Raw genomic sequence first — 26,318 nt, forward strand, 5'->3', positions numbered from 1 at the left:
GTATCCGAGTGAAATCAGAACAAGTAAATAGACAAAGTAATGCTCTTATGAATGGTATGTATCCCCTTCTAGCCGAAGGACTACCTAAGGCTGCTCCAGAAATACCAAAAGACTTGCCACCCCCATTATTTCCAATTAAGGTACATCCAAAAGGACATCCCAGAACCGCAGAAGATGTTTTTCTTTCCTCATATCTAGATGACGCAGCTCCCGAGTATGCTAACGCCACACCACATAGACCGTCTGGCGGAGGGGTTCAACGTCAGGATCAGGTATCTGTTCCCGTGCAACAGCAAGTCCCGACACAAGCTTCGGCAAGCACATCTGTTTCCGCATCTGTCTCCGCAGTCGACTCTACAGAGGTATCGACACCCATAGTTGCGGTGTCACGTTCGACGAACCCTTTCACACCCGACGCCCCAGATGGGGCCACGGGAGGTGCTAGCAGTACTTTCACACCACCTAGAATAAATAAACTTGTCTTTCAAGAGTCAGCACATTCACGTACACCAAAATTCGTAAATGAACGTACGCTTAAGGAACTCCTTGTAAATTGTAGATATGACCCAGTGGTTGGTAAAGAGGACGAAATGGTCCTGGCATCATTACGTATTAGGCGAGCCGCAGAGTATTTAGCGAGGTTACCAGGGATGACTACGCATCTGGATAACATATATCATTTCGTTCAAACAGGACGAGATCCAGGATGTATTAACAGAGCTATGGAATTCCAGAAAGTAGAAATACAGGGGGAACTGTTACGTTTCCTCATAAACTGTGTGATCAGAAATCAAGATCGTCCGGGGGTAGACCCGAATGCAATGCTTACTCTTACAAGATGGAGTCAGAATATATCAGAAGGGAGACACGATAAGCAAAATTGTATAATAGCCATGTGCCGAAAAATCCGTAAAGAAATAGAACGTATTCATGAAGAGAGATTGGGAACAGACGAGTTTGAGCAAGATGAAGTGTCCGAATCAGGGAATTCCTCAGGACAGCCAGAGACCATAGCCTATGTAGGCAGAGGAAGATCCTGTGAAAATACTAGATGTTTTTCTGATCCCATACACTCTGTATGTCCAAATAATAGCAGAACGTATCCGACGCCTGTAATAAATCTGAAATCTCCTGAACATTCGTTTCAAGCCGCAGATAAAATACTACGAGAACGAAGGGGTTATCACCTCCTCGATTCCATGGATGAGCAAGAATTAGCCAGATCAGCCGTGCACTGGATTGTTAGTCCTGAAAAATACGGTGATGAGACCGTAGCACACACGTTTCTCAACCTCAGTACAGATGAACAACGTTTAGCTGGAATCTATATGATTCAGCAACTCCTCATATTTTATAAGAGCCAACATGCTGACCCTGGTCCTTTACCTGATATATTAACGGAACTAATCACGTACAGATGGAGAGGTTCTAGTAACAAGCTAATTAAAGAGATATTAGTGTCACGTAAGCAGTACGTCCTTTTTGTAAGTCCGGATTCTCTCTCCCTGCCCCCCAGAGAAAGAGCACCGTACTATATGGATAGACAAAATCCTTTACGGGAAGTGCACCCAATAAAAGGCGAAGACAATGAGTTTCACCGTGTATTTGTTTACACACCCATATCAAAAATGGAATTATTAGAAATGAAAAAAATAGTACCTAGTCATGACAAAGACCCAGCGGGTTTCCACCGAGAAATTAAAGATATGTTACTGATGGGAGAGTACACCTTTCCTGATATTATGACGATATTAAAGGTGCTTTTGCCTGCTGGCATTTATGAAAAACTGAAAGAAAAAGAGTGGGAAGTGGGAGACCAAAGGATAGACTGGACAGCATTAGCAGAGGAAGAAAGGGGCCGAACTGCAGGTTCAGGGCTCGGGGATAAAGTTAAACTGTTACCAGGTTTACTAGTACAGGTACTGCCACGCTTATTAACTACAAAAAAGGAAGATTGGGGTGCAATCACAGCCTGCAAACAAAAACAAGATGAAGACAGAAGCGATTATTATGCCCGATTTGAAAAATGTTTTGGTATAAATAGTGGTATAAGAGCAAGTAGTGATTCATATCCACATTTATTTGTGACAAAATTAGTGGAAAATGCATTGCCCCCAGTAAAGAATAGAATATTGAAATTCGAGAGTACCTGGCAAAGTAACACTCCGTCGCAAATGCTACAAATGTTACAGTATCATCACAATAGAATTAGGGATGAACAAGAACACGAGCATAGACGCATGAAGGATACAAAAATGAAAATGCTAGTTTCTCAGACAGTACCAGCAGATGGTCACAAAAAGGGTGTGACACACTCTGGTGATTCTGCTGTTCCTGTAAAGGGAACCTGCAATTATTGTAAACAACTGGGCCATCATGTACACGATTGTCCAGTCCTGAAACGTAATATAGCTACAGGTATTGCAAAAGAGAGACCACGATTAGTTAGACAAGATCAGAATGAACAAGGAGCTATGCAGCATGGACAGTCCATGCCAGTTCAGCAACAGTCCATGCCAGCCTCACAGCAACCCATACAGTTTGTGCCAGCTGCACCACCGTTGCCTGCTACTGCCACACAAACCACAACACAACAAATGTATCAGACTGCACAGTATGAATACCCTGAGTATCAGCGGTACGCATGAACCAGCCTAGAGAGGGAAGTTGACTTACCGCTTATCGAGATTCCGGTAGATCAAGAAGGACCTTATGTACATAGTGAATTGTTAGGTCAAGATAGAAAATTCTTACTCGATACAGGGGCAAGTCGAACAACCATAAAACGTAGTGAAGTTCCAGGGGCACCCCTCTCAGGCTCTCAAAATGTTTCCCTTGGTTTTTCGGGAAAACCTATTGTTAATGAAGTATCACAGCCTCTACCACTTACGATAGGACCTTTGACACGAACTACAGATTTATTGCTTACTAAATCATGCCCAGAAAATCTGTTAGGAATTAAAACTCTGAAAGCACTAGGAGCCATAATATGTTGTTCTCCGGAAGGAGTAAGGTTGTTTTTGCGTGATTTTAAAGGTCACTATGTGTCTAGAGACATGGATCCCCGACTACAGACTTTACCAGTACATCTATGGGCACAAGGCCCTACGGATGTTGGCTGCATGAACATTACACCCTATCGAGTTACATTGAAAGCAGGAGTGGTACTACCACGAATGCGACAATACAAGTTACCGCATGATGCTGTAGTGGCTTTGCTGAAAATCATTGATGAGCTAATTGCCCAGGGAGTAGTTGTAGAAACAGACTCCAATGTATGTAATTCACCGATAATTCCGATTCTTAAACGAACTGATCCTACTGCCCCACCAGTGTACCGATTGGTTATTGATTTGCGTGAACTAAACAAGTGTATTGTACCACAATTCCCTGTGGTCCCTGATATATCATCATTGTTAACAGCAATTGATTCCGAAGCAACATTTTTTACTGTAATTGATCTCAAGAATGCCTTTTTCAGCGTCCCAATAGATCCGGAAAGCCAATACTTGTTCGGATTCAGTTTAAATGGGCGCAGCTTTAAATTCTCACGCGCTCCCCAAGGATTCACAGAAAGCCCCAGCATCTACAGCCAAGCACTGAAACGAGAACTTGACAGTATTCACATGCCAGTCAATACAGCACTGCTTCAATATGTCGATGATCTGCTGATCACCGCGAGAAGCGAGCCAGAATGTGAAAAAGCTTCTCTGACAGTTTTACATTTCCTAGCCGACAAGGGGCACAAGGTGTCCCCTTCTAAGCTGCAATTCTGTGTTCAGCGAGTTATTTATCTTGGTCACTCGCTGTCCAAGGAGGGAAGGCAGCTTACACCAGATCGCATCCAGTTAATTGCTAATATGTCAATACCCCAGACACAGAAGGAGGTGCGAGCTTTCATAGGCCTCACTTCCTATTGTAGGCAGTGGATCCCTCAGTACGCATTTCTAGCAAAACCACTCATTCAGTTAACCACACAGGAGGCAGCCACATCGACTGTTCTCCCTTGGACTCAGGAACATACACAAGCTTTTGAAAACTTAAAGGAAGCTTTATGTCAAGCACCTGTTTTAGCAACACCATGTTATAGCAAACATTTTACACTCTTTGTTACAGAACGCGAAGGTACTGCCTTGTCAGTACTCACTCAGGATCAAGCAGGATCACGCAAGCCATGTGCTTATTTTTCCAGTACATTAGATCCCGTAGCTCAGGCTTTGCCTGCATGCCTGAAATCAGTGGCAGCGACAGCTTTAGCAATCAGACAAAGCGATGCCATAGTATTAGGACACCCATTGACAGTACAAGTACCACATGCAGTAGAGGTTCTTGTGAACCGAACACAAACACAACACTTGACCATAGCAAGACTTACCGGTTATGAACTGACATTGTTTCAACCACACATAGAGATCCGACGGTGTAATACATTGAATCCTGCTACACTATTACATGTAATTGGAACAGACCCACTAGCTCATGATTGTGTTGAAATCATTGAAATAAAGACGAAACCTAGACAAGACTTGACAGACGTTCCATTGTTAGATCCAGACCTGACGTTGTATGTAGACGGATCGTGCATGAGAACAAATACAGGAGATTTAGTGGCCGCGTATGCAGTCACAACAGACACTGAAGTTATTGAGACACATTGTATAGATACTTTGTCAGCCCAAGCAGCAGAACTTATTGCTCTAACACAAGCCTGTATTCAAGCCACAAATAAGAAAGTTAATGTATACACTGATTCACGTTATGCATTCGGAGTTGTACACGACTTCGGCGTGCTATGGCGAGAGAGAGGTTATTTAACGTCCCATGGTGCCCACATTCAGCACGGACCCCTCATTCATGCTTTGTTAGACGCAATACATCTACCCACTGCTATATCGATTATGAAATGTAAAGCACACACGAAGGTTACTGATACCATTTCTCAAGGCAATGATTTAGCTGACAGAACAGCTAAACAGACTGCTCAGAATCGCACATTAGACATGACAAAGCCAATAGTTCAGACACCAACACAGTGTATGACAATTAAGGATCCCGCACTTGACGTAATTGACATACAGACACATGCCACAGCAGAAGAAATAAAGAAGTGGACTGAACTAGGAGGGATCCAGACAGATCAAGGATGGATGACGAAGGAGAAATCTGTATGGTTTCTCCCTGATTCCATGGTTCAAGCCATTATAGCTACAGTTCACAGTCCAGCACATTTAGGAGAGAAGGCTATGCTAGACAGCATTCAGCACATTTGGTTCAACAAACATTTACGAGCAGCAGCTAAACAAAAAGTTCGTACCTGTATGATATGTTGTCAGTTTAATCCAGGAAAGAGTGTTCCCGTAGAGCAGGGTGGATTTCAGCCTCCTGACCATCCTTTTGAAGTCCTCCAGATGGATTATATTCAGATGGAACGTTGTCGAGGATTCAAATATGTCCTCGTAGTTGTCTGCGCTCTCTCCCGTTGGACAGAGGCGTATCCCGTATCAGATTACACTGCCCCGACTACTGCCAAGCAGTTAGTTCGAGAATTCTTCCCACGGTACGGTTTACCACGTGTTGTATATTCAGATAACGGCCAGCCTTTCTCATCCGAATTAATGAAACATGTCTCACTTTTGTTGGGATATCAGTGGAAATTCCACTGTGTCCGACACCCCGAGGCAGCAGGTCTCGTAGAAAGACATAACCAGACACTGAAAATCAGACTGTCCAAAATATGTAGAGAGAAAGGTGTCGACTGGATAGTAGCATTACCAGTTGCACTCTTTTACATGAGAATGGTAGCACACTCTAGAACAGGGCTATCCCCGTATGAGGTGATCTTTGGTAGACCACCGAATATGTGGGGGACGCCTATACCACGCAAAATAACTGACATTGACTGTAATATGCTGACAGATTACTTGGCTTCCTTGATGTCTGCACTACAATCTTCTCGTTCACAGGTAGCTGCAGCCTTTCCCGACAACACTGAGGCGAAACCCCATGACGTTGTTCCGGGTAATCTTGTCTTTGTGAGAAATTTCGACAGGAAAAGTCAATTGGAGCCCAGGTGGAAAGCACCCAAGTTGGTCCTGTTGACCACAAGAACAGCCGTGAAGATCGAGGGACGCAAAGGGTGGATTCATTCAAGTCACGTCAAAAAATTTCATGGACTACCTTCAGATATAGACACTGTGCCCTGCACTCCCTCACAGACTGATTCAAAACTTCCTTTTGTTGAACAGAATGACTCTCAGTGCTATAAATTAAAGCTTAGGCCCAAACAGTCGAGCAATTTGATTGTTTAAGTCCTCTCCAAGGTGAAGCGGTTGAATTGTCTCCGACATGTATCCCTTGGACCTGAGTAGAGAAAATACCCGAGAAATGTTGAAACGACAGGCGTATTGTAAATTACTGCGTAGCCACTGTATTGTGACTTTATTAATTTTGTTTTCCTTGAGTTTTTTAATAGTTACTGCAAGTATATTGTTGCATATGTATTATCCTGTTTCTAAACGTACTTTCAATATAACTGATGAACATTCTTTTAGTGAATTACCCCCACATGAGTTGTCCTATAGACTTGCGCTGCGCAATAACACATTCATTAGTATGTTACATCATTCCCATCAGACTAGTAATGCCACCAATTGTTGGGTGTGTGGCCGACTTCCTCCCTATCAGAATAACAAAGGAGTTCTGCCTTTCTTTCCACATCCGTTCACACACAATGGCTCCTGTGGAGCATGGTTTAGTTTATTAAATTCCATAGACCCAGACACAGCAGTTTATCAACAACATTGGATATGGGGAAATCTGAATCTAGTTTTATTCAAAGTCTGTCACCCTAATAAGGAGGGTCACCTCAGTAGAACAGGAACTGATTTAGAAAATGAAGTGTATAAATTAGGTAATTTTACGCCTAATCTTATGATTTTGAATGTCAAATCCGAAGTTGAACTAATTCTGCCCACCATGTCAGTATTTCCAGTTAAGGGTGAATTATGTGTGAGAAAAGTTGGTTCCATACATATGGGCCATAGCCAATGCGTTACTACAGTAGAATATAGTGATCAAGGTAAATCTTCATTTAGAGCTTCTCGCCATTCTTACTTTATATGTGGTCAGACGGCATATATGCGTCTGCCTCTAGATTGGGATGGTACCTGTTACATCGCATTCCTTTTGCCACCTGTATTTCTAGCTCCCCCTGATTATTATCGAAATGTTCATTTAGTACACAATAGAGAGCGAAGAGATCTCCCGGTTGTCGATTATACTGAGACGGCATGGGACAAGTATGTAGATTTCAATAAAGGTATCTTTCCCTATATAGGTACAATATCAAATAGTAAGCTGATACGCAGACTCACCAAGACTCTTGAAGCCGTAGTAAACGAGACTATAGCCGCCCTAGGCAATCTGACAGAGGAACAATCAGTGATGAGAATTGTTGTTCTCCAGAATCGTCTTGTCCTTGACGTCATCCTGGCCGATAGGGGCGGAGCTTGCAGGGTCATCGGATCCAGCTGCTGCATATTCATACCAGAAAATTCGCCATCTGTATATAAAGCTATAACACGCCTTCATAAGATTGTAAGCCAGATACACGAGAATCCAGGCACTTGGACGTGGTCCGGGTGGTTTTGGAGTGTGATATCAGCCTGGGGATGGAGAGTTCTATCCTTCCTAGGTATTGGCCTTCTTATGCTCTTCAGTTGTTGTTTATGCCTGCAATGTGGACCAGCGATTTGTGGTCTGTGTGCCACATCGTGTATTCCACATCAAAGTTCTCGTTCAAGATCCCGGAAGAAGAAGGAAGAAGAAATGATGCTCCATGAGCAAATCGATGGAATAATGAAGATTGATATCTCTTGAAGGGCAAGAAGGGGACAAGGAGGGAATGTGGAAATGTGGATTTTCCTGATCAGTTATGTCCCCTATCTTGGACCCCAACGGTTCTATATGCATGTTACAAGTACATGTATGTTCCCTCCAGTTCCAGTTCCTAAGACGCAAACATATGTGTGTCTACCGTCAACATGTTCTCTGTCAGATCCGCCATCTATGGGCTGGATATTCGATTCCTAAGCATGACAGGCCACCGACTTTATATGGCTAAGTTACTCCATTTTTACAGTTCAGGCGAGTAGGCCCGATTCTGTTCTCAAAGCCTTTCCCTGCTCTCTGTCTCTGACAGCTTCAGCTTGAGCTCGCATCTGTATCCATGAACTTTGTCCTACTCCCTGTGCAGCTAACGGTGCCTGCCTCGGCCAGTTTTCGCATGCCTGCCAAGAAGCTGTATTTCACCTTCGAATTATCTATTTTCCCCCTCAGCCGATGCATTCCTGCCTAGTAGTTTAAGTAAACATTCTTCCAGTTACCAAGCAAAAGGCCAGGCTTCTCTGTCTTCATGCAAATGATTCATAGCCCTGCTGCCATGGAAAGTTTTCTGCCCCTCGCATCTCATATAGACACTTAGATGCTTGTACACGCACACAGTCAGTATAGAATAGATTCTGTCCGAGTGTCCTTCCTTGTGGATAACATAGTTCTTTAAACATAGGATGTTAGATATGATTTGGGATTAGGTTGACTTGACCCCCAGACTTCTCGTCTCCACATGTAGAGTTAAATGTCAAGTCCCCTTCACCCCCTAGTTGCACGTCAATCACACGTCATGCTGCCGCGCGCGCATCTATGCCAAGTATTATCTTATAGATCCACCTATGTCTGATAATCCTAACCAATTATGTTTCTTTTATTCCTTATTACGCCTAGTTTCGATTATGTCACTGTCACGTCATTTTTCTTATCAAATGTTACGCCTTCTACATTCGTTTCATTGTAATGCACTTATTATAAAAATGTATGTCTATCAACAAATTATTGTACTTCACTTCCTGAACCCTCGTGGTGACGGAACCTGAAGGCCGCCACTCGAGTCGGCCATTTTGAATGGAATAAAGCCCATTAGAGAACCTCTTATACCACGGATTCTGCCTCTTGTTATTTTGAGCTATTTTACTTTATTTTAAGACTCCGTACGAAATTCAGTCAGGTAATATTTATTTTATTTACCACATAGGCTCGTCCCCTCACTGTCTTGATGCACGGCTAGTGTCCTTGAATTCAGTGCTCAGGATGGGAGGATTATTAAAAAAGCCTGACCAAGACAGGAGCTCCACTAGAGTGTGTTTGACTACTCCACCATGTTGGCCACATCCACTGCAGTTTTAGTTTTGAGTTCTAACATTCAAGTGAAATACTATGCCAAGGGTGTACACAATGGAGCTGGCTTCACAGGCTGCATTACTCCATAGTGGTGGAAGGATGACTCATCCTTAGTCTCCTGCTCAGTCCATTGAGCTGATATTTTAGGACATGGCCAGGTTGTGTAGTCTTTTTCAAGAACATGGATTCTTGTTGAACTGGAAAGATCCCAGCTTACCCTGCCGCAGGTCCTTCAGTATAGATATACCCAATTGGACTAGGGCAAAGTGTTCTTAACACTGGCCGGGTGCTCAAAGTGCACCTTCATCTCTCCTAGGCTCTGGATTGGGAACAGAGGTGGGTGGTACTTGCGGACTTTTACTCTGTGGAATTCCACAAAGTCACATTAAAAAAATCTGTTAGATTCAGTGGAGTTCAGCGAGCGGGCGGAATTCGGCACATCTCTTTACCCAGGGTGATTTTTAGCGCTGGACTCTTGTTCCGTGCTGTGAAATCAGCACCAACGGTAATACGGGGCACACCAGAAGGCATTGCTTCTTTTTTCCATTTAAGTAGATGTTCCACTCAAGTGGCAGCTTTCTGAACGTGAACGGTCGTGACCTGCCACGACCACCCGTGTTGCAAAATATCACCAGGATGCCTCATAGGGCCCAAAAACCATGCTAGGGGATGCAAATTCTCGCTCATGTTCACCAACATAATGTTGGTGATCCATGCACAAGAAAAAACTCATGCAGCAGTTGCCAGATTTTGCCGTAACTCTGCATTGCGGGCAGAACACGGAGTGGGCAAAACTTCTTGAACTCCGTCGGCAGAGCGGAATTCTTCACCCACATCTAATTGAGATGATACCTTGACCCTGACGTGGATCAGGCTTCTCGAGGGCATTTCAGCTTCCCTCCTGTCGGTGTCATAGGTCCACTTCGACCTGGCATTCCTATCCAAACACATCTTCAGGTTCTGTCCCTGTGCAGAACAACCTCTCTCACCAATTCCCTTTATTGCTCTCCATCAAGTTAGAGCTTGCATGATAGGTGCCACTAAGCTGCTCATGCTGTAGCAAGTATCTCAGAGGCCCTAATGCAAGTATAGAAAACGTCTCTGTGCTTCAACTGGTTTGGTAGTAAAAGATAGCCATAATTTGCATGCAGTTGGTCACTTTCAACCATGGTCCAGATAGTCATTGCACCTTATTGACAGCTATGCCCCGACGTTGCGTGCCTTACAATGCCGACTTTCTCCAGCCTGCTCCTGTTGTTGTCATGTCCGGTGTCATGTCCGGTGCTTACAGTATTGGATGAAGGGTAACTTGGGGTTCATTGGTTGCTGTGGTTGAGTGGGTATGAAGTGCTTCTCCAACTGAAGGCGTTTGGTTTGTGTCGGTGCTTGAAATGAGAATTTAAAAGTGTCGGTACTTACAATCCTAGAGTACCTGCCCGCCCTTCTAAGAAATGCAGGTAATATCCTATTCACATGAAAGAAGTGCAGACTACTTGTTCAAACCTGCCCATTCAAAACACTGCATGGTATATTGAGATGTAAAGCACGCCGTTTATAACGCAGGTTCTCAAATGCCCCTATAACGTGTGACAAATTCTAACTCCTTCCGTTTTAGTATATAGTACCTTGCATGTACAGGCTTTGTGTCCCGTAACTAATAGGAGGTGAGGGCAAAACTACAAGTCCCAGAATATAAAGCGCTATTTTAATGATTACAGCTGCATGAAGAAGCCACCTATCTCGCACACTTTACAAAGCAGCTCTTGGCTGCTACGTACGGAGTGGTATGAAATGCAAGTACGGTTGAAGTAATGCTGAAGGCTCTGCGTTACGGTGAGGTATTAGTAATCTCTCCTGGGTGAGTACTGGGATGGAGTTGCACAACAGGAGTACTACTAAGGTGAAACCCAGGCTTTACCTTTGGGAAGCAAAATCTGCTAGGCTCTGTCCTTTTTGCTCTCCGATGAGCGCTGTAGGGGTTAAACTGCGTGCACCAGTCTCGAACGAAAGCCCAGCACCTTGGGCGCGCCACTGCGAGGCATATGTTTTCAATTATCGCGCCTGTGTCTGGGCACGATAATTGAAAACATATGGGCTTTGGTGCGCGTAACAGACACCAATAGGCCGTGGGCGGAGCAATGCACCTGCCTTTGGCCTATTGCGTGCTCTGTTGAAACAAAACACGCACTCAAATCCCAATTACAGACCCCAAAACAGAAAACACACGCACGAGCGTGTGCGATTCCAGGGTCCATTTCTGAACCCTGGACAAAAGGACTCTCGCCTACGCGAGCACTGCTACGCTGTGCAACGCAGGTCGCGAGACCTCAAAATGGACTCCATACTTTCTGAAATGAAGCTTCTGAATTGGTCAAGGTGGCCGAAATTCTTTCTATCCCTAGGATGTGCCAGATCCTGTGTAACCAAGCTAGATGCGTGGGTGAATTGGAGGACCCCCATTCTGCAGAGTTGCCCCCAGTGCCAGCCCAATCTGCAGACCTCTTATGCTTTTAAGCGGAAATGTAATTGTGTTAGGGAGGCCCAGGATTACATATACAGGAAGCCGCGGAATCTCCGTATCAAATAGTTCATCCACGACATCCAATATTGCAGTCCAGTAATTTGTAAGTAACGGGCAAACCCATAACAAGTGCAGTAGTGTTCCCTCACTATCATAGCCTCTCCAGCAATTAGGGCTTCTATTTGGATTGCCCCTATGGAGGCGCGCTGGCATGAGGTACCAGTAAGTAGCTATTTTCATAGCTGTTTCAATACTGGCCACATTGCGAGCAGTGTGCTTCGCTCTGTAATTAATCCCTTCCCAGTCTTTTTGTGTAAGATCTCCTCCCAGTTCTCTCCCCCACCTCTTTTGACTTGGTGTGGCATGTGGGTGTGAGCCGTCCCTAATCATGTCATATATTTCTGAAATCAACCCTTTGTCGGTGTGTTTAGTGATGAGCCATTTTTCGTATTGGGACAGTCACCGACTCGCCTGTTCTCTCACCACCGGCTGAAGTACCCAGTGCCTGAGTTGCATGTAGCGTAATCTGTCTGTCTCTGGGATCCCGCAGTCTAATTTTAGTTGAGAGAATGGGATGATTCCTGATAGGTCAAAGAGATGACCCACCGAATGACAGGGGCCATCCCACCACGCCGCAAATGCCTTGTCCTCCAAACCCGGTGTGCACTCACTATTTCCAAACAGGGGAGTTAAAGGGGACGGAAAAGTTGTGAGATTCCTGGCTGTCGCCACCCCATCCCAGGCTTTCATCACCAACTTGGTGATCGGCGAATGCATTAGACTGTGGACACTGTGATTTTTCAGGAAGGGGACCTTCCATAGAGGCATGCCCGCAAGTGCTCTGTCCTGGAAGAGTCACCTTTTCTCGGATTTGGGCCTAGCCCATTCCACTAAGTATCACAATTGGGCCGCTTTATAGTAGCTTAGGAGGTCCGGTATCCCCAAGCCTCCATCTTCTGGCCACATGTACCCTATTCTCCTGCTCATCCATGGTCTTGCCCCTGCCCACACAAAATGGTTAACGGCACGTTGCAGAGTAACAATCACTCCGTCCTGTGGTAGCGCCGGTAGAGTCTGAAACAAATACAGTGCCTTCGGTAAAAGGGACATTTTGACCGCTGCTATTCTCCCCAATATAGAGAGGCAATGATTCCTCCAGTTGCCCAGATCTTTTTTCACTTGTCGTCCAAGTTTCGCATAATTCAATTTAACCATGTGCTGGACTGTTGCCGCTAACTCCAGCCCCAAGTAAGGAATAGTGTCAACCCTCTGTATCGCCGACGACCGATCTTCTCTAGATCAGAGTGTGGGGTTGGGGGATTTAAATCTAGGATCAGAGATTTATCCACGTTAACCCGGAAGCCCGAGAACTGGCCAAATATTTCTAGTTCCTATAAAAATGCGAGAAGTGAGTCCCTTGGTTCCGTCAATGCAGCTATCACATCGTCAGCATATAAACTGATTGGATGTGTTTCTACTCTGAATGGGATCCCTTTAACATTGGGGTTGTCTTGTATTCTTTGTGCCACGAGGTTCTATGTATAAAGCGAACAATAATGGGGAAAGTGGGCAGCCTTGCCTGGTTCCCCTCTGAATATCGAAGGGTCGGGAAGCCGTTGACTCTAATGGAGGCCGTAGTCCTCCCATAGCAGCAGCCCACCCACTCCCGGAATTTCTCCCCCAGCCCAAATTGTGAAAACCTGTGTCCCAAAAATCTCCAGTCGACCGCTTTTTCAGCGTCGACCATCAACAAAAGCGCATCCATTTGTGTTTGGTGAGCCTTGTTATTATCCCCACACTGTCGGGTTTGGATAAACCCCGCCTGGTCTGGTTCTATTAGATTAGGCATATGAGTGCCCAGCCGTTCGGCTGGTATCCCCATAAATATTTTAAAATCTACGTTAAGGAGGGACACCGGACGGTACGAGCTACATTTCTGCCTATCTTTTCCAGGTTTCGGCAGAACCACTATCGCTGCCGCCAGCATCGTTGCCAGAATTTGGTCAGTGTTTCTGAAGGAGTTAAACAGCCGTGTTAAGATCGGCGCTAAGACATGACAGAACTTTTTACACAAAAAGAGCGGGGAACCCGTCTGGGCCCGGGGACTTGAGCACTTTAAGCCGTGAGATGGCTGTGACTACTTCCTCAATGCGGATGGGGGCGTCCAGAGATTTTGCCTGATCTGGTGACAGTGTGGTCACATTGACAGACTGCAAGTAAGCTTGTATGTCGTGGTCATACGGTGTGTCTGCTGTGTAGAGCTTCTCATAGAACTCTCTAAAGGTTTGGGCTATCTCTTGATCCCCCATGGCCTCCCTCTGTCCGCTCCTCTGTAGCGAGAGCACCATTGTCCGTTATCATTGGGCCCGCAGCCTATTTGCTAATAACTGGCCCGTGCGATCTCCCCCAATGTAATAAGAGTGTCTTAGTATGACCGCAGCATACTCCACTCTATCTAAGTTAATGCCTGCTAGCTGGGCTCTGGCTGCTTTCAGTTGTCTCCATCACCTGGGCACCCTGTTCGACTGTGTATCCTCTCAAGCTCCTGCACCTGCGCAGACAAGGTCGCTAGCATTTCCTTACGTTCTCTGTTATCCGCTGCCGATAAGGCTATGAACTCCCCCCTCATTACTGCTTTCATTGCTTCACACAGTGTTGTGACAGATATGTCTGGGGTATCGTTTAGGGCGAAGTACTCCTGAATACACTTAGTGACTTGCTTTTTTACCGTTTTCCTGTGGAGCATGGTTTCTTTGAGCCTCAAGCTTCCGGATTGTCGGGATCCTTGTGGCAGCAGTAACTGTACTGTCACTGCGTCATGGTCCAAAAGGGCCGCAGGTTCAATACCTACGTCTGTGACCGCTGTATTAAGCTCCAGCATACCCAGGAAATAATCTAGACGGGCATAAGACTTATGCGCGTGGTAATAGAATGTGTACTGTGTCGCAGTGGGATGAGCTTCCCTCCAGATTTCAACTAGGCCCATTTCCTTCAGCCATTTTTTCCCGTACCCGGACATCTTCCCCCGTTGGTGGTAAATAGATTTTGATCTGTCCTTGACCGAATCCATAACCATATTCAGGTCTCCCCCTACTAATGTTGTGCGGTTTTATGAGGCCACAGTGTCAGCCAAGGCTGTTTTGAGGAACCCCTCCTGTCTCGAATTGGGGGCATATACAGAACCCATCACCATGGATCAGGTACCGAATTGTATAGTGTATGCCAATAGCCTCCCTTTTATTTCAACCACCTTCTCTTTCACTTCCCCCTACAATGTTTGGCAATGAGGATGGCCACCCCTGCCTTCTTTTCCCCATAGAAGAGAAATTCTGCTGGGGAAACATCTTCGAGTGTAAACGATGACAATCTCTGGGGAGGAGATGTGTATCCTGTAGGAGACAAAAATTTGCCTTTGCCTGTTCCAGGTATGATAGGATTGCTCTCCTTTTAATGGGGTTGTTGAGCCCTTTTACGTTAAGCTTGAGTACTTTCACTACGTCCTTAGCCATCCTGTGTGGTCATGAACTAAGATGTTTCAGACGCCAGGCTAACCCCATTCCTTCCACCCTGTACGACTTCTCTTCACCCTGGTCAGAGCTATGTTTACCTGTGGAATCACTCTCATGTAAACGTGTTCCGAACCCCAAGAGCTGGTTGCTTATGAATGCTGTGAACACCGGACCCTCCCTCCCCCCACCCTAGCCCCAACTAGTAACAAAATAAGTACCCCCCTAAAGAGTCCAGGAGCAGCGATACATGACCGCGTCCCCTTGGTGAAACAGTTTGTAGGGTGCATCGCGTGGCCATCAGATCCCCCCCGCAGCCCCACCCGCCATCCCCCGGCACAGCTTGTTACAACTTATCAGACCCCTGAGCCCTTTCAGTCGCTATCACTGGATCCGGCTTAGGCAGACAAGGAAGCTAACACGGCTTGACGTTCCTGTGCTATAGTCTCTAAGTTCGGCTTTGACGATGCTTCCGGCCTCATCCGTCCTCCGACTCCACGCCATCTCTCCCGTTGTCCCTTGTTATCTCCCTTGTCAGGTTCGACTTGCTGAGGGTGTTCGATGTCCAAGACCCGGCATGCCTCCCACAATGATCTGATTTGCTGCAATTTACCGTCCCATCTGAAGACAATGCGGAAAGGATGCTCCCAGGAGTAGGAGATACCTTGTTTGCATAGATGTGCCGTTACCGGGCGGATTTCCCGGCGCTTCTGCAGAGTTATCGCTGCCAGGTCTTGGTATAGGGCAATTGCGTGCCCCTGGTATGTTAGAGGTTGTGCGTCCCATGCTCGTCTCAAGATGAGTTCCTTGAGTTGAAAGTCCGGTATGTATGCCAAGATATCTGGGGGAGGCGCTGGCGCCTTTCCCTGCAGACCAACCCTATGGGCCTTATCAAATTTAATAACAAATTCCTCTGACTCCTGCCATATGTGACGGAAGAGGCCTTGAAGATACTGGGTGACATCCGTACCTTCTTCTTTGGGAGGTACGCCTTTCACTCGGATATTGTTTCTACGAGAGCGATTTTCTAAATCTTCTGCATGGGCCTGGAGCTATATTTGCCGTTCCTGATGGCAGAGCACTTCCTGAAGTAGCTGCTCCATTTCTTCGTCTCGAGTCTGTTCATGATCCTCCAATATGGCCACTCTTTCACCCATGGTGCCGATATCCTGCCTCACTTCTTTTATCTCAGTGGAAAAGTCTTTGCGGAGGGTGTGTATATCGTCCTGCAGTGTTGAGAATAATTGTGTTAGGAATGCGTGCGTCACCGGATCCTCTGAGCTCTCCATTTCCTGCCCTCCTAGCGTAACCGGTGAGGCGCGGTCGTCTCCTCTGCCCAACCCAGCCGTCTTGGTGAACATATATTTGACCTTTCTATCCTTCTTCCGCCTGGTTATCGACATTTCCAGGCTATATGGGAGAATATGAAGGTGCAGCTAAAAGTCCCAGGTCCTCCCACTAGGCGTGCGTAATGATCCCTGGCCCGTCCGCTTCGTGCCTTAAGGATAGAAATAAGCGGCCCTCCCCTTCTGTCCTCCAAGGTCGTGCCGTGCCTTCTTCACAGTATGCCCTCATGCGCCATGCCCTGCACGATGGCCTGAGTCTATGTCTTGCGTTATCCGTTTGCGCTCCAGTAGTGCTCACACGGCAAGCTGCGAACCTTACAGACCCTCTTCTGCTGTGGTGGGTCTCTGAAGGAGCTCCACTGCCTCCTGGTGCTTTCCCTCCTGTGAGCACCCTCCTTCAGTGTTCAGGCCCCTGCCCCCGTGAGATTGGTTCTGTTTTTCTGAGAGGCCCCCTCTTGTTATTACAGTCCCAGTCCCCTCACTTACGTCTTCATTCGGTGTGCGGGCTCAACGCCGGGTGGCACTGGCTGTGAAGCTGGGCCTCGGTCCGTCCCCTCCTGCGCCCTAGTGATGCCAGATACCAAAGTGCGAGATGCTGTGTATCCCAAGGCGGCAGGCCTGATGCGGGCCCGTCAATGTTCTCGGACGCCGGGCCCTTACCTTTGTCTGCAGTTGTCCCAGCGTGGGTATTCCACTGTGCGTGTGCAGCAGCCGGGCGAGCCTTCAGTCCGGGTTCTCCTTTGTACCCCTGGCGGCATTAGGTCCTACTGCTCTGGACACGGCTGCTAGCAGGACGTAGCCCTGGAATTGGGCCTTCCCGGTTCCTCAGTCGCCCAAAGGACCGCCGGACCCCGCACCTCTGTCTGTGCCGGTCCTGGGGCCCTCCGGTCATGGTGTCTCCGGATATGCGATCTGAGCTTCCTGTGCCGCTCACAGCGGGATGTGGCCTACGCTCCGCACCTCTCCCTGTTCCGCCCGGTGCCAGGACCTCTACCTTCTTCCTCAGACCCATAGGGAGAAAGCTCATCAAAGCTGCCCGTGCAGTTCAGGCCACTGTTGGGGACGATGCAAGATCCCGCATTCCCTCGCTGACAATCTCGTTCTGGGTCCGCGCCCTGCCCTCAGTTCTCCGGCGCTGCCCGGGCCGTCATTTTGTTCTGCGGGGCACCGTTGCGAGTTCTGGCCGATTCGAGCAGCGCCTGTTTTCGGTTTCTGTTGCCGGACACCCTCCTGGATTCCTGCACCTTTGCCCCGTCACGTTCAGGGGTCTACTGCTGTAACAGTGCCGGGAAACCACACGACAGGCGAACAGGAGCGGGAAAACAAACGAGTCACGTTCTACTCGCTCGCCATCTTGGCCACGCCCCCACAAAATTGTCTTTTGAAGCTGACATTGTCATATTTATTCTTTTAATGTGACGTTGGTATACCTTAGAATACTGTGTTTGTAGACAGATATTCACATTTATAATTGTGTTTTATAAAATAAAATGATATAGTGAAGCGATAGGCAGCAGGAGGAGGTAGGTACACACAGTTATTTTCAGACAAGAAGGATTTTAAGCAGAAGCACCAACTTCACTTTATGGTAACATTTTGCAAATATATATAATATGGGAATAAGCATAATGTTTCATACCGTAAATAGGCTCTGACAAGTCGAAGTATCATTGGTGGGAAAGGAAAATTTGGCAAATGGTGTGCCGGTGCTATTATCAAATCTTCCTGTACATGCACTCGATGAGACGCCATTCATTAGGAGGTTTGTTTCATTGTAACCAGAAAAGAAAACTGGGCATAAGTAAATTGACAAGTCAATGGTTTGTGGCCCACATGAAACTAAGATGTCGGTGTATGCTGAAAAGAGAAAAAAAATATTTGAAGAACATGGTGGACTTTCAATGTTTGCAATGCTAGATAGAAATTTCGAATTCTGCTACCATACATACAAAGATACTTATGTATACACAATTCAGGAACGTGTTACTTAAAGGTAAGTACATTTACTCAATATTAATGAGATGAGAGAAATCATTGCAATTTCTATGTTGACAAATCACATTTTTGAACGCAGAAGTAACTATTTCTCCCAGGCACTTTAGGAGTTGCAGTTGCTTCAGCTTTTTATTTGGATGACCACCCACTTTATCAGCATTTTATATCATACAACAGCAAACCATGTATTGAAGCCTGGAGTAGCTCTGGGTGGAGAGTATCCGAAATGTCTTTTCCTGGCTACTCATTACATGTAAAAGATCAAACGTTTTTATGAGCGTCAAAAACAAAGCACCAAGCAGCTTGTGATAAAACCCGCATCATGTCCCTTTAAAATATGATACAATAACATATTTTAACACACACACACACATTGAGACTACAAAAAGGATGTCGAGACATCTGCAAATTTAAGCATTTTAAAATAAAGAAAAAAACTTTGCCAGATATCATCAATTGTACGCTCTGTCTAGCCATCGGCAATGCAAGGACTATGACTTCTACCGTTCTGCATGTTGCACAGACAGTCCCCATGAATGGGCCGTCACATCTGGAATCTTCAATGGCCAATCGATCTACCAATTTGACTGCAGTAGTTTTGTCTAATTGCCATACCCTATTAACTGGCCTGGACGAAGAAATGGAACGGCAGGTGACGTCTGTTTAGGCACCTAATACCTCATGTCTGGGCGATGTCAAAGCTATTGTTGGAAGTTTGAGGGACTAATTTATTATTGTAAAGGATGCTATTTCTGTTTCGAATATGAAGTTGATTTTTTTTTTAACTCAACGTTAGCTTAATTGATAAATCACTCTCATGTCAGATTTGTAATCTCCCGGTTCGCCAAACAGAACATCCTGTCTGCCCATCTAGCTTTCCCAACGCTGTTACTGTTAGAGCATCCCATGGCAATTTCGTCACAGGGAGCAGTCATGTGATGCCCACTCCCGCCCTCCCTTTACCCAGAGATATCACGGATCATTATGGCTTGGGCTTTGAGGGTGCTGGTGCAGCAAGACTGATACACCTGTTAATATACAGACAGTAGCAAAAGACGACTTGCTCCTCACACGTTTCTCTGCTTCGGACTTGCCGGGGCAAACATCTGCCCCACATATTTGAAGCACAGGCCACTCAGTGCGCTCTCATCAAGGGGGTCAACTGGAGCACCTTTGTCCAACACTGATCAATTGGATCTTCCACTTGATTGCAGTCCCTATGTGGTTGTTTGGGCACTGGTGCAGGTTCTGACGTGAACATTTTTGCCCAAATCAACATGGTACGCAGAGTAGGGTGGGTGGGGCATATTTATATAGCGCGAACTCGACCCGAAGGTATTGGAGCGCTTTACATGAGCATCGTATTTACAATTTAAAAAATGTATGATGATTGTATAGTGAGTAATTAGTCCCGCTGCGGGTAGAATGCTTGCCTCTTTTGAGGGTAAGGAAGATCCAATTGTGAGCATTAGGGTGTGGCCACTAGGATTTTTTTTACAGACCCGGCAATGTGCATAATTTGAATACCTCTAGGCATATCCCATCTTTGCTGAGGCATGGACATCATAGGCTCCATTCTAGGCCCCGAAGGCAAGTGTTACTTCCCTCTCACTTTCAACAGATTCAATGCTATTAACTTGAGGAGGTGGATTGACAGCCCTCTATTTGTTGCAATGTTGCAAATGTCTTGCAGGGGGAGGGAATTTTTAGCATTGGGGTGCTGCCATTGTTTTTTTTACAGACCCGGCAATGTGCATAAAGTGAGTACCTCTAGGAATATCCCATCTTTGCTGAGGCATGGACATCATGGGACCCTTCCTAGGCCCACTAAGGCAACTGTTACTCCCCTCCTACTCTGGAATATATTTGATGCTCTTAACACACTTGAGGAGGTGGATTGACAAGCCTCTATTTGCTGCAATGTTGCAAATGTCTTGCAGGGGGAGGGAATTGATCCTCCCCTTGTATAGACTGATGCTGTTGATTAGCTTAGTCATTTGTCATGGACAGTTGCTGAGATTGAGTCGAAGGTCAGTGATCAGAACTGGCTAGATTGTATTAGGCAATACAACATACTGGCCCTTCAAGAAACCTGGTCAATCAGAAACACACCCTTCATAGATGGCTTTGTTTAACTTTTTTTGCCCAGCTTCACCATCATCCTCAAGGTGGGCCAAGGGGGAGGGGGTGCATTTTAATATCGCTGACTTTGAATGGTCTAATGAAAGAGTTAGAGACAAATGTTTCTGAATTAGGAGCAGTCTTTTGTACTTCTCCTGGCAAAGCAAATCTTTTGGTTTTAAAGATTTATAACTCAAATGGCCAATCTGCCCACTCCGTTATTGCCTCTACGGGCAAGGTGATTGAAAAATCTAAGACATGTTCCACAGAGTGCGCCTCAGGTTCCATCTGTTTTGCTCCAATAGTGGTTATGCATGAGTTCAATATTCATCCTTGTTAAAAAGCTTGCCCGATTTTTAAGGATTTCCCCTCAGGGGATGAACTTTCAAGTGTTCATTTTGAGCACACCAACCAAGGGGAAAAGGCAAACTTTTTAGTTCAATCCCTGAATATGGCCATACCAGGTTCCTCGGGGATCCTACCTATGTTGGCAGGGGCTGTGAAACAATAGTGGATTATATTTTTATCTCTTCATCCTTATTATAATTTTTGATCGATTATAGGGTGTTATGGTCTGGATGGAATGACCATAATCCTCTGGTTGTACTGTGAAAGCACTCTCATGAGGATCTGTCCATCCCAGCCCGTGCTACTAAACACTTTGCATTTACAGATCAGGGTAGGTGTCTAAAATGGACAAAAAGTGATACTAGTGGAATTTTTCGGAAACCTGTTTTTGTAAGAGGATTAGCAAGATTGAATGCTGCCTAAACCCCAACTCTGATCCTAAAGATGTCTTGAATGCTTCCTCTGCTCTTTGCTTAAATGTGAGGGATACCCTCACTGTCCCAACTGAGGCCATGCTTTTACCTGGTGGGAAGGCTGGTTTGCTGTAAGGCCTATTGTGAGTTAATGAAGGCCCAAAAATGTTCACCCATGCATAAAGGTGAAATTATTTTGCAGCCTTTAAAACAAAAAAAGCCAATAAGGAAAGAAAAGAGTGCCACTAGGATGATGCCTGGGACTAGTTATTGAGTGCCAGAGATATCTGTGATAGTGCCACATTTTGTAGGGTCCTCAATAGTCCAATCCTAGCGGCTGAGGATGTGTACATTTTGACCTTATTGATAAAAGAAGATAGTTGGTTTGACCATTTCTCTCATATATATTCCTTTGAATCAGGGATAGACTCTCTACCTCAATCCACCACAGTAGTACAGTCGGGAAATAAAAAACTGTCATTTTTTTATCTCAGATGTTGCGGGTGCCATTACGAGATTAGCAGGAAATAAGGCCCAGGATCCTGATGGGAAGCCAGCAGATATTTTTAAGAGTGATTTCCTTATCTGGGCCCCTTGTTATCCAAGGTATTAAATACTGCTGTGTAATCTGGTCCCCCAAGCTAATGGCCTCAATCCATCACTGTACCTTTTTTTAAAAAGGGTGGTTGAGCCGATTCAAGATGTTACCGACCCAGCTCCTTGATTGGTACAATTGTCAAGGTCTTGGGCCAGGTGATCTTGGAAAGACTATCTCTGTAGGCCAAGGAGAATAACATCATATCTGACCTGCAGTATGGGTTCAGGCCTGGGTTAAGTACCATCGACCAGTGTCTGAACCTTTATTTATTCATTCAGAAGTATACTGTGGCTGAAAAAGGCACCCTTTTCTTGAGTTTCATGGACCTTACTGCAGCATTCTACTGGGTAAATCGCACAAAGATTTGGGCCATCCTGTTGTCAGTGGGGGTACACCCGGCATTTATGTGCCTCTTGGGGGACATGCATAGGGACATGTCCCCACATCCATGAGATTTGAGCAGGATGGCAGTCGTACAAGATATTTTCCAATAACCTGTGGCATTCGGCAGGGGTGCATTTTAGCCCCATTCTTGTTTACTATCTATATTGATCGCCTGGATGCTGTGCTAAAAGACAAGAAATACGATGTTCCTCATGTGGCCCCCTGTCCGTTAGCAGTACTGTTTTATGCAGACGATGCAGTCCTCATATCGAGGATGGCCACGGGTATGCAATTACCTTTCAACGCTTTTGCAGATTTTATGGATCTCTTAGATCTCTTCATAAAACATATGAAATCATATGTAATGGTTGTTGGAGCTACACCGACTATATCCAATGTTCTCTTTTGTAACAAAACTAACATTGCTCACGTGCATACTTTCAACTATCTGGGCATTCTGTTTGATAACTGGAGTACAGGGGGTCCCCTGTTTACATCTAAAATGCTTGCCTAATAAATGGGGGATAGTCATGGAATTTGGTGCAAGGCTGTCAGGAAACCTATTGAGCCTCTTCTTCAGGTATATAAAGCTAAATGTGTGTCTTCCACATCTTATGGTAGTGATATTTAGGGGCTTAAGGATTGCAGTATCACCCAGGTTGAGGAAAACAGATTTGCCAGACGCTTATTGGCTGTCCCACAGAGCACTTCAACCTTTTTCGTCCATGATGGGCTAGGTCTCAAATATATCTCCGATATCATTGGTTTAATACCATTGTTATGGTTGATATCAGTGTGGTAGAAGAGCAAGCCCATCCTAAATTGGATGATCATTAGGGACTGTTTCACCCTGGACAATGTAAGAGCAATTTCATGGCTCAGTTACATAAAAGCTGAATTTACTATTCTGGGTCATCCGAGCTTGTATCTATTCCCCGATAAGATCACTAAAGCTGATTACGAGTTGGTTAAACATAACTTTACCGTGCTTGCTGCTGCTTTAAGGTAAAGTAATGAATCACAGATACCTACCGCCCATCCCCACTATTTAATAAGAACTGTACCCTCATCTGATTATATCTGACCTGGGTGACTAACGTCTATCACTGTCAGTTATTGACAAGGTTCAGGCTAAACCTTTTTGTACAACTGATTAGTTTTCCCAAGGGTTGGTCTACTCAGGGCGCTCTTGGTCCATGTGAAGGCGATAATTTATTGGTTCAGACTATTGTATATTTTGCATTGTTTTGCACATTTTTTACTTGGCCTAGAAAAAGAGTTTTAATACCTCTTTTAAAAGACTTAAAATTTGAACAAGTGAGGTCAGCCATGCTATGCCTCCAGATGCTCAAGGAGTTTATATTTGTGTGTGTGTAGGCAACTTTTTGAGTAGTGTAATTTTGCTCCAGAAGGCGCAGACTTAACTTTTTGTGGGCTTGAGACAGTGCTGTAATGGTCTAAATGCAGGCCGGACTTTACACTATTTGCCCAACTAAGCAAAGGAGTAGCCAGAAAATTAAAATACCCCTCACATTGATCCATTCCTCAAATGTGTTCAGGTGAGCAGAGCGAGAACATTTTAACCACTCTAGATGAGGTCCCTTAATCCAGCCTTCTATCCACCTATTTCTCCATCCTTTAAGCCTGCCATGCATCCATCCATCTAGCCATGTTTTCATGTTTCCACCTATCCATCCATACTATCACCATTCCATCCATCTACCCTCTCATCATTACAGTCTTGCATCCATCTTACTACTCACACTTCCATCCATCCCTCCATACCTTTACTAATTAATCTATCCATTCATTTTCATCCATCAACCAATTCACCCTCCTTTTATCAATCCACCAATTCATCCTTTCACCCTTCCATCCAGCCGTCTATTCATCCATCCACCCATTCATCTAGCCTTTCATCATTACAAACACTTTCTTTTACCTACCCATGTAAATCTTGTTTTCCCCTTCAATCCATCAGTCCTTTTATCCTTGCATTCATTCTTTCATCCACAGTTCCTTTCTTATTTTTATATTCCTTCCTTTTGCTCTTCCTTCTAAACCTCTCTCCCACTCTCTCTTTCATTCCCTCTCTATTTCTCTTAATTTCTTTGCTGTGGATAACTCCTGATCATGGTGTTGTTTATCGTTTGCCTTTACTTTGGATGTTTTAATAGCATTTGTCTTCAGAACTGCAGCCAAGACAGGGTCATAAATAACTATAATTGTCAGCACCAACCCCGCTTAAGCTGTGAAAGCCAGGGGTTCACAATGCCACTGCAATTAAGTCATTCTGTATATCTGTTTCCATATATGTGTCTATGTTCTCATGATCTTTTTAATTTATTTTAACTTTTTTCTTATGTATTGTATTTAGTATTATGGTTTTAAATTGATAATATGCATCTTTTATGGTTATATTTTAAACAAATAAAATGTTGTACTACTTGTCAGACAGGATTCGAGTGATTCGCATTTCATGTAGGCCAAATGCTTCTTCAAATTCCAAGACAAGACTGTATCTAATAAGCTACAGTGCTTAGGGTTCATTTAGTCATGCATTGTCCAGGTGCCACATGGAGGCTAGTCAGACTCCTGCAAGGCTGGTGGTACTAATGTTGAGTCAACCACAAGTCAGAACCAAACATCTAGAAAGCGTCTAGGTAAAGTCAGATGTTGAGGAAGAGTGAGGATGTGGAGAAGATGGTGGGTATTCCAGACTTGGATGTCAACAATTCTGCATCTTTACTAGCAGATGTGAAAGTTGAAACTTATCAGTCAGGAATGTCTCAAATAGCGTAATGCTTGAGTAAATCACCTGACGATGTACTATTAATGATTTGCACATAAAACCTTCTCCGGCTTAAAGTAACATTTGAGTCATACAGGCCTTGGATTTCATGATTGGGACTAATTAAATGTTAGTTCATTGTGAGTTTGGGCTTTTGAAACTGTGATGTTTGAGATTATTGTTTGTGTATTTTTGGCTGATTTCTCCAAAAAAGTAGCCTGGCTATAGCATTTCGCACCCATTGTTTAATATGCTATGTTGTTGGAGGTGCATGTTTATTTTTTAGTCCTGTCCAGAGCACAGTTTCTTGCTTGTATGTAAAGTATAGATGTGTCAGGTTGTTAGAAACATCTTATTTTGCATAGTAAAACAAATAATGTGGCAAACCACAGAAGAAGTAGAAAGCCTTTACTACTAAGGCAAAGAAAACATGTGAACAAAAATAGAGCTCAAAAACCTTTCAGTGGTTTAAACAAGTACCTGTATACTTAGATGCATACACCTGTGCAAGCTTCAGGTATCTGTTTGAATAAACATATTCATAGAGAAATTGTACATACAGATTTGGTGAGTAGTGCCGGTTAGTGAGCAATAATGTGCAGTGTTATTGTAAAAACAATAAATTGACTTTATAAATGCTTGAGTTTTACATCAGTAAACCCTGGTTCCCAATGACTCAATGGGTTCTTCTTCTAGCAAGTGTTAGTTTAAAGTCTACACTTGTTTATCAGCATTTCGAACCCTAAGCATCTTTTGTTTTTGATTCATCATCAGGACCCAAAAAGGTAGACATCTACACAAAAAATAATAGCAAAGTAAACATGCTTTGTATAACCCAAGGCAACATTTCTTATTACCACTTGAAAAGACTGACACGATTGATCGTCTGATATGCCCAAACACTTTTGGTACAGACAGTATTGCAGTTAAGACTATTGTACACAAACACTGGAATGTGGTCAAACTCCATATGCCTCAACCAAACAAACCCATGTTTTCATTTAAGAGGGGAGCCAGCATTAAAGGCTTATTATCAGTAAGGGCAGGACTCCCTAACCCTA

At 44.8% G+C, this 26,318-nt stretch overlaps 1 protein-coding gene across 1 annotated transcript in view; it reads right to left on the reverse strand.

Moving 5' to 3' along the window:
* The window catches only part of LOC146805263 (zona pellucida-like domain-containing protein 1), a 516,659-nt gene that overhangs the window by 434,242 nt on the left and 56,099 nt on the right, over positions 1–26,318 (reverse strand). Inside the window, exon 3 of the mRNA XM_085622433.1 lies at positions 18,247–18,464. Coding sequence (XP_085478559.1) covers positions 18,247–18,464 — 218 coding nt within the window. The remainder of the gene's footprint in view (positions 1–18,246; positions 18,465–26,318) is intronic.

Source organism: Triturus cristatus, chromosome 8, assembly GCF_964204655.1.
Source record: "Triturus cristatus chromosome 8, aTriCri1.1, whole genome shotgun sequence".
Classification (NCBI taxonomy): domain Eukaryota; kingdom Metazoa; phylum Chordata; class Amphibia; order Caudata; family Salamandridae; genus Triturus; species Triturus cristatus.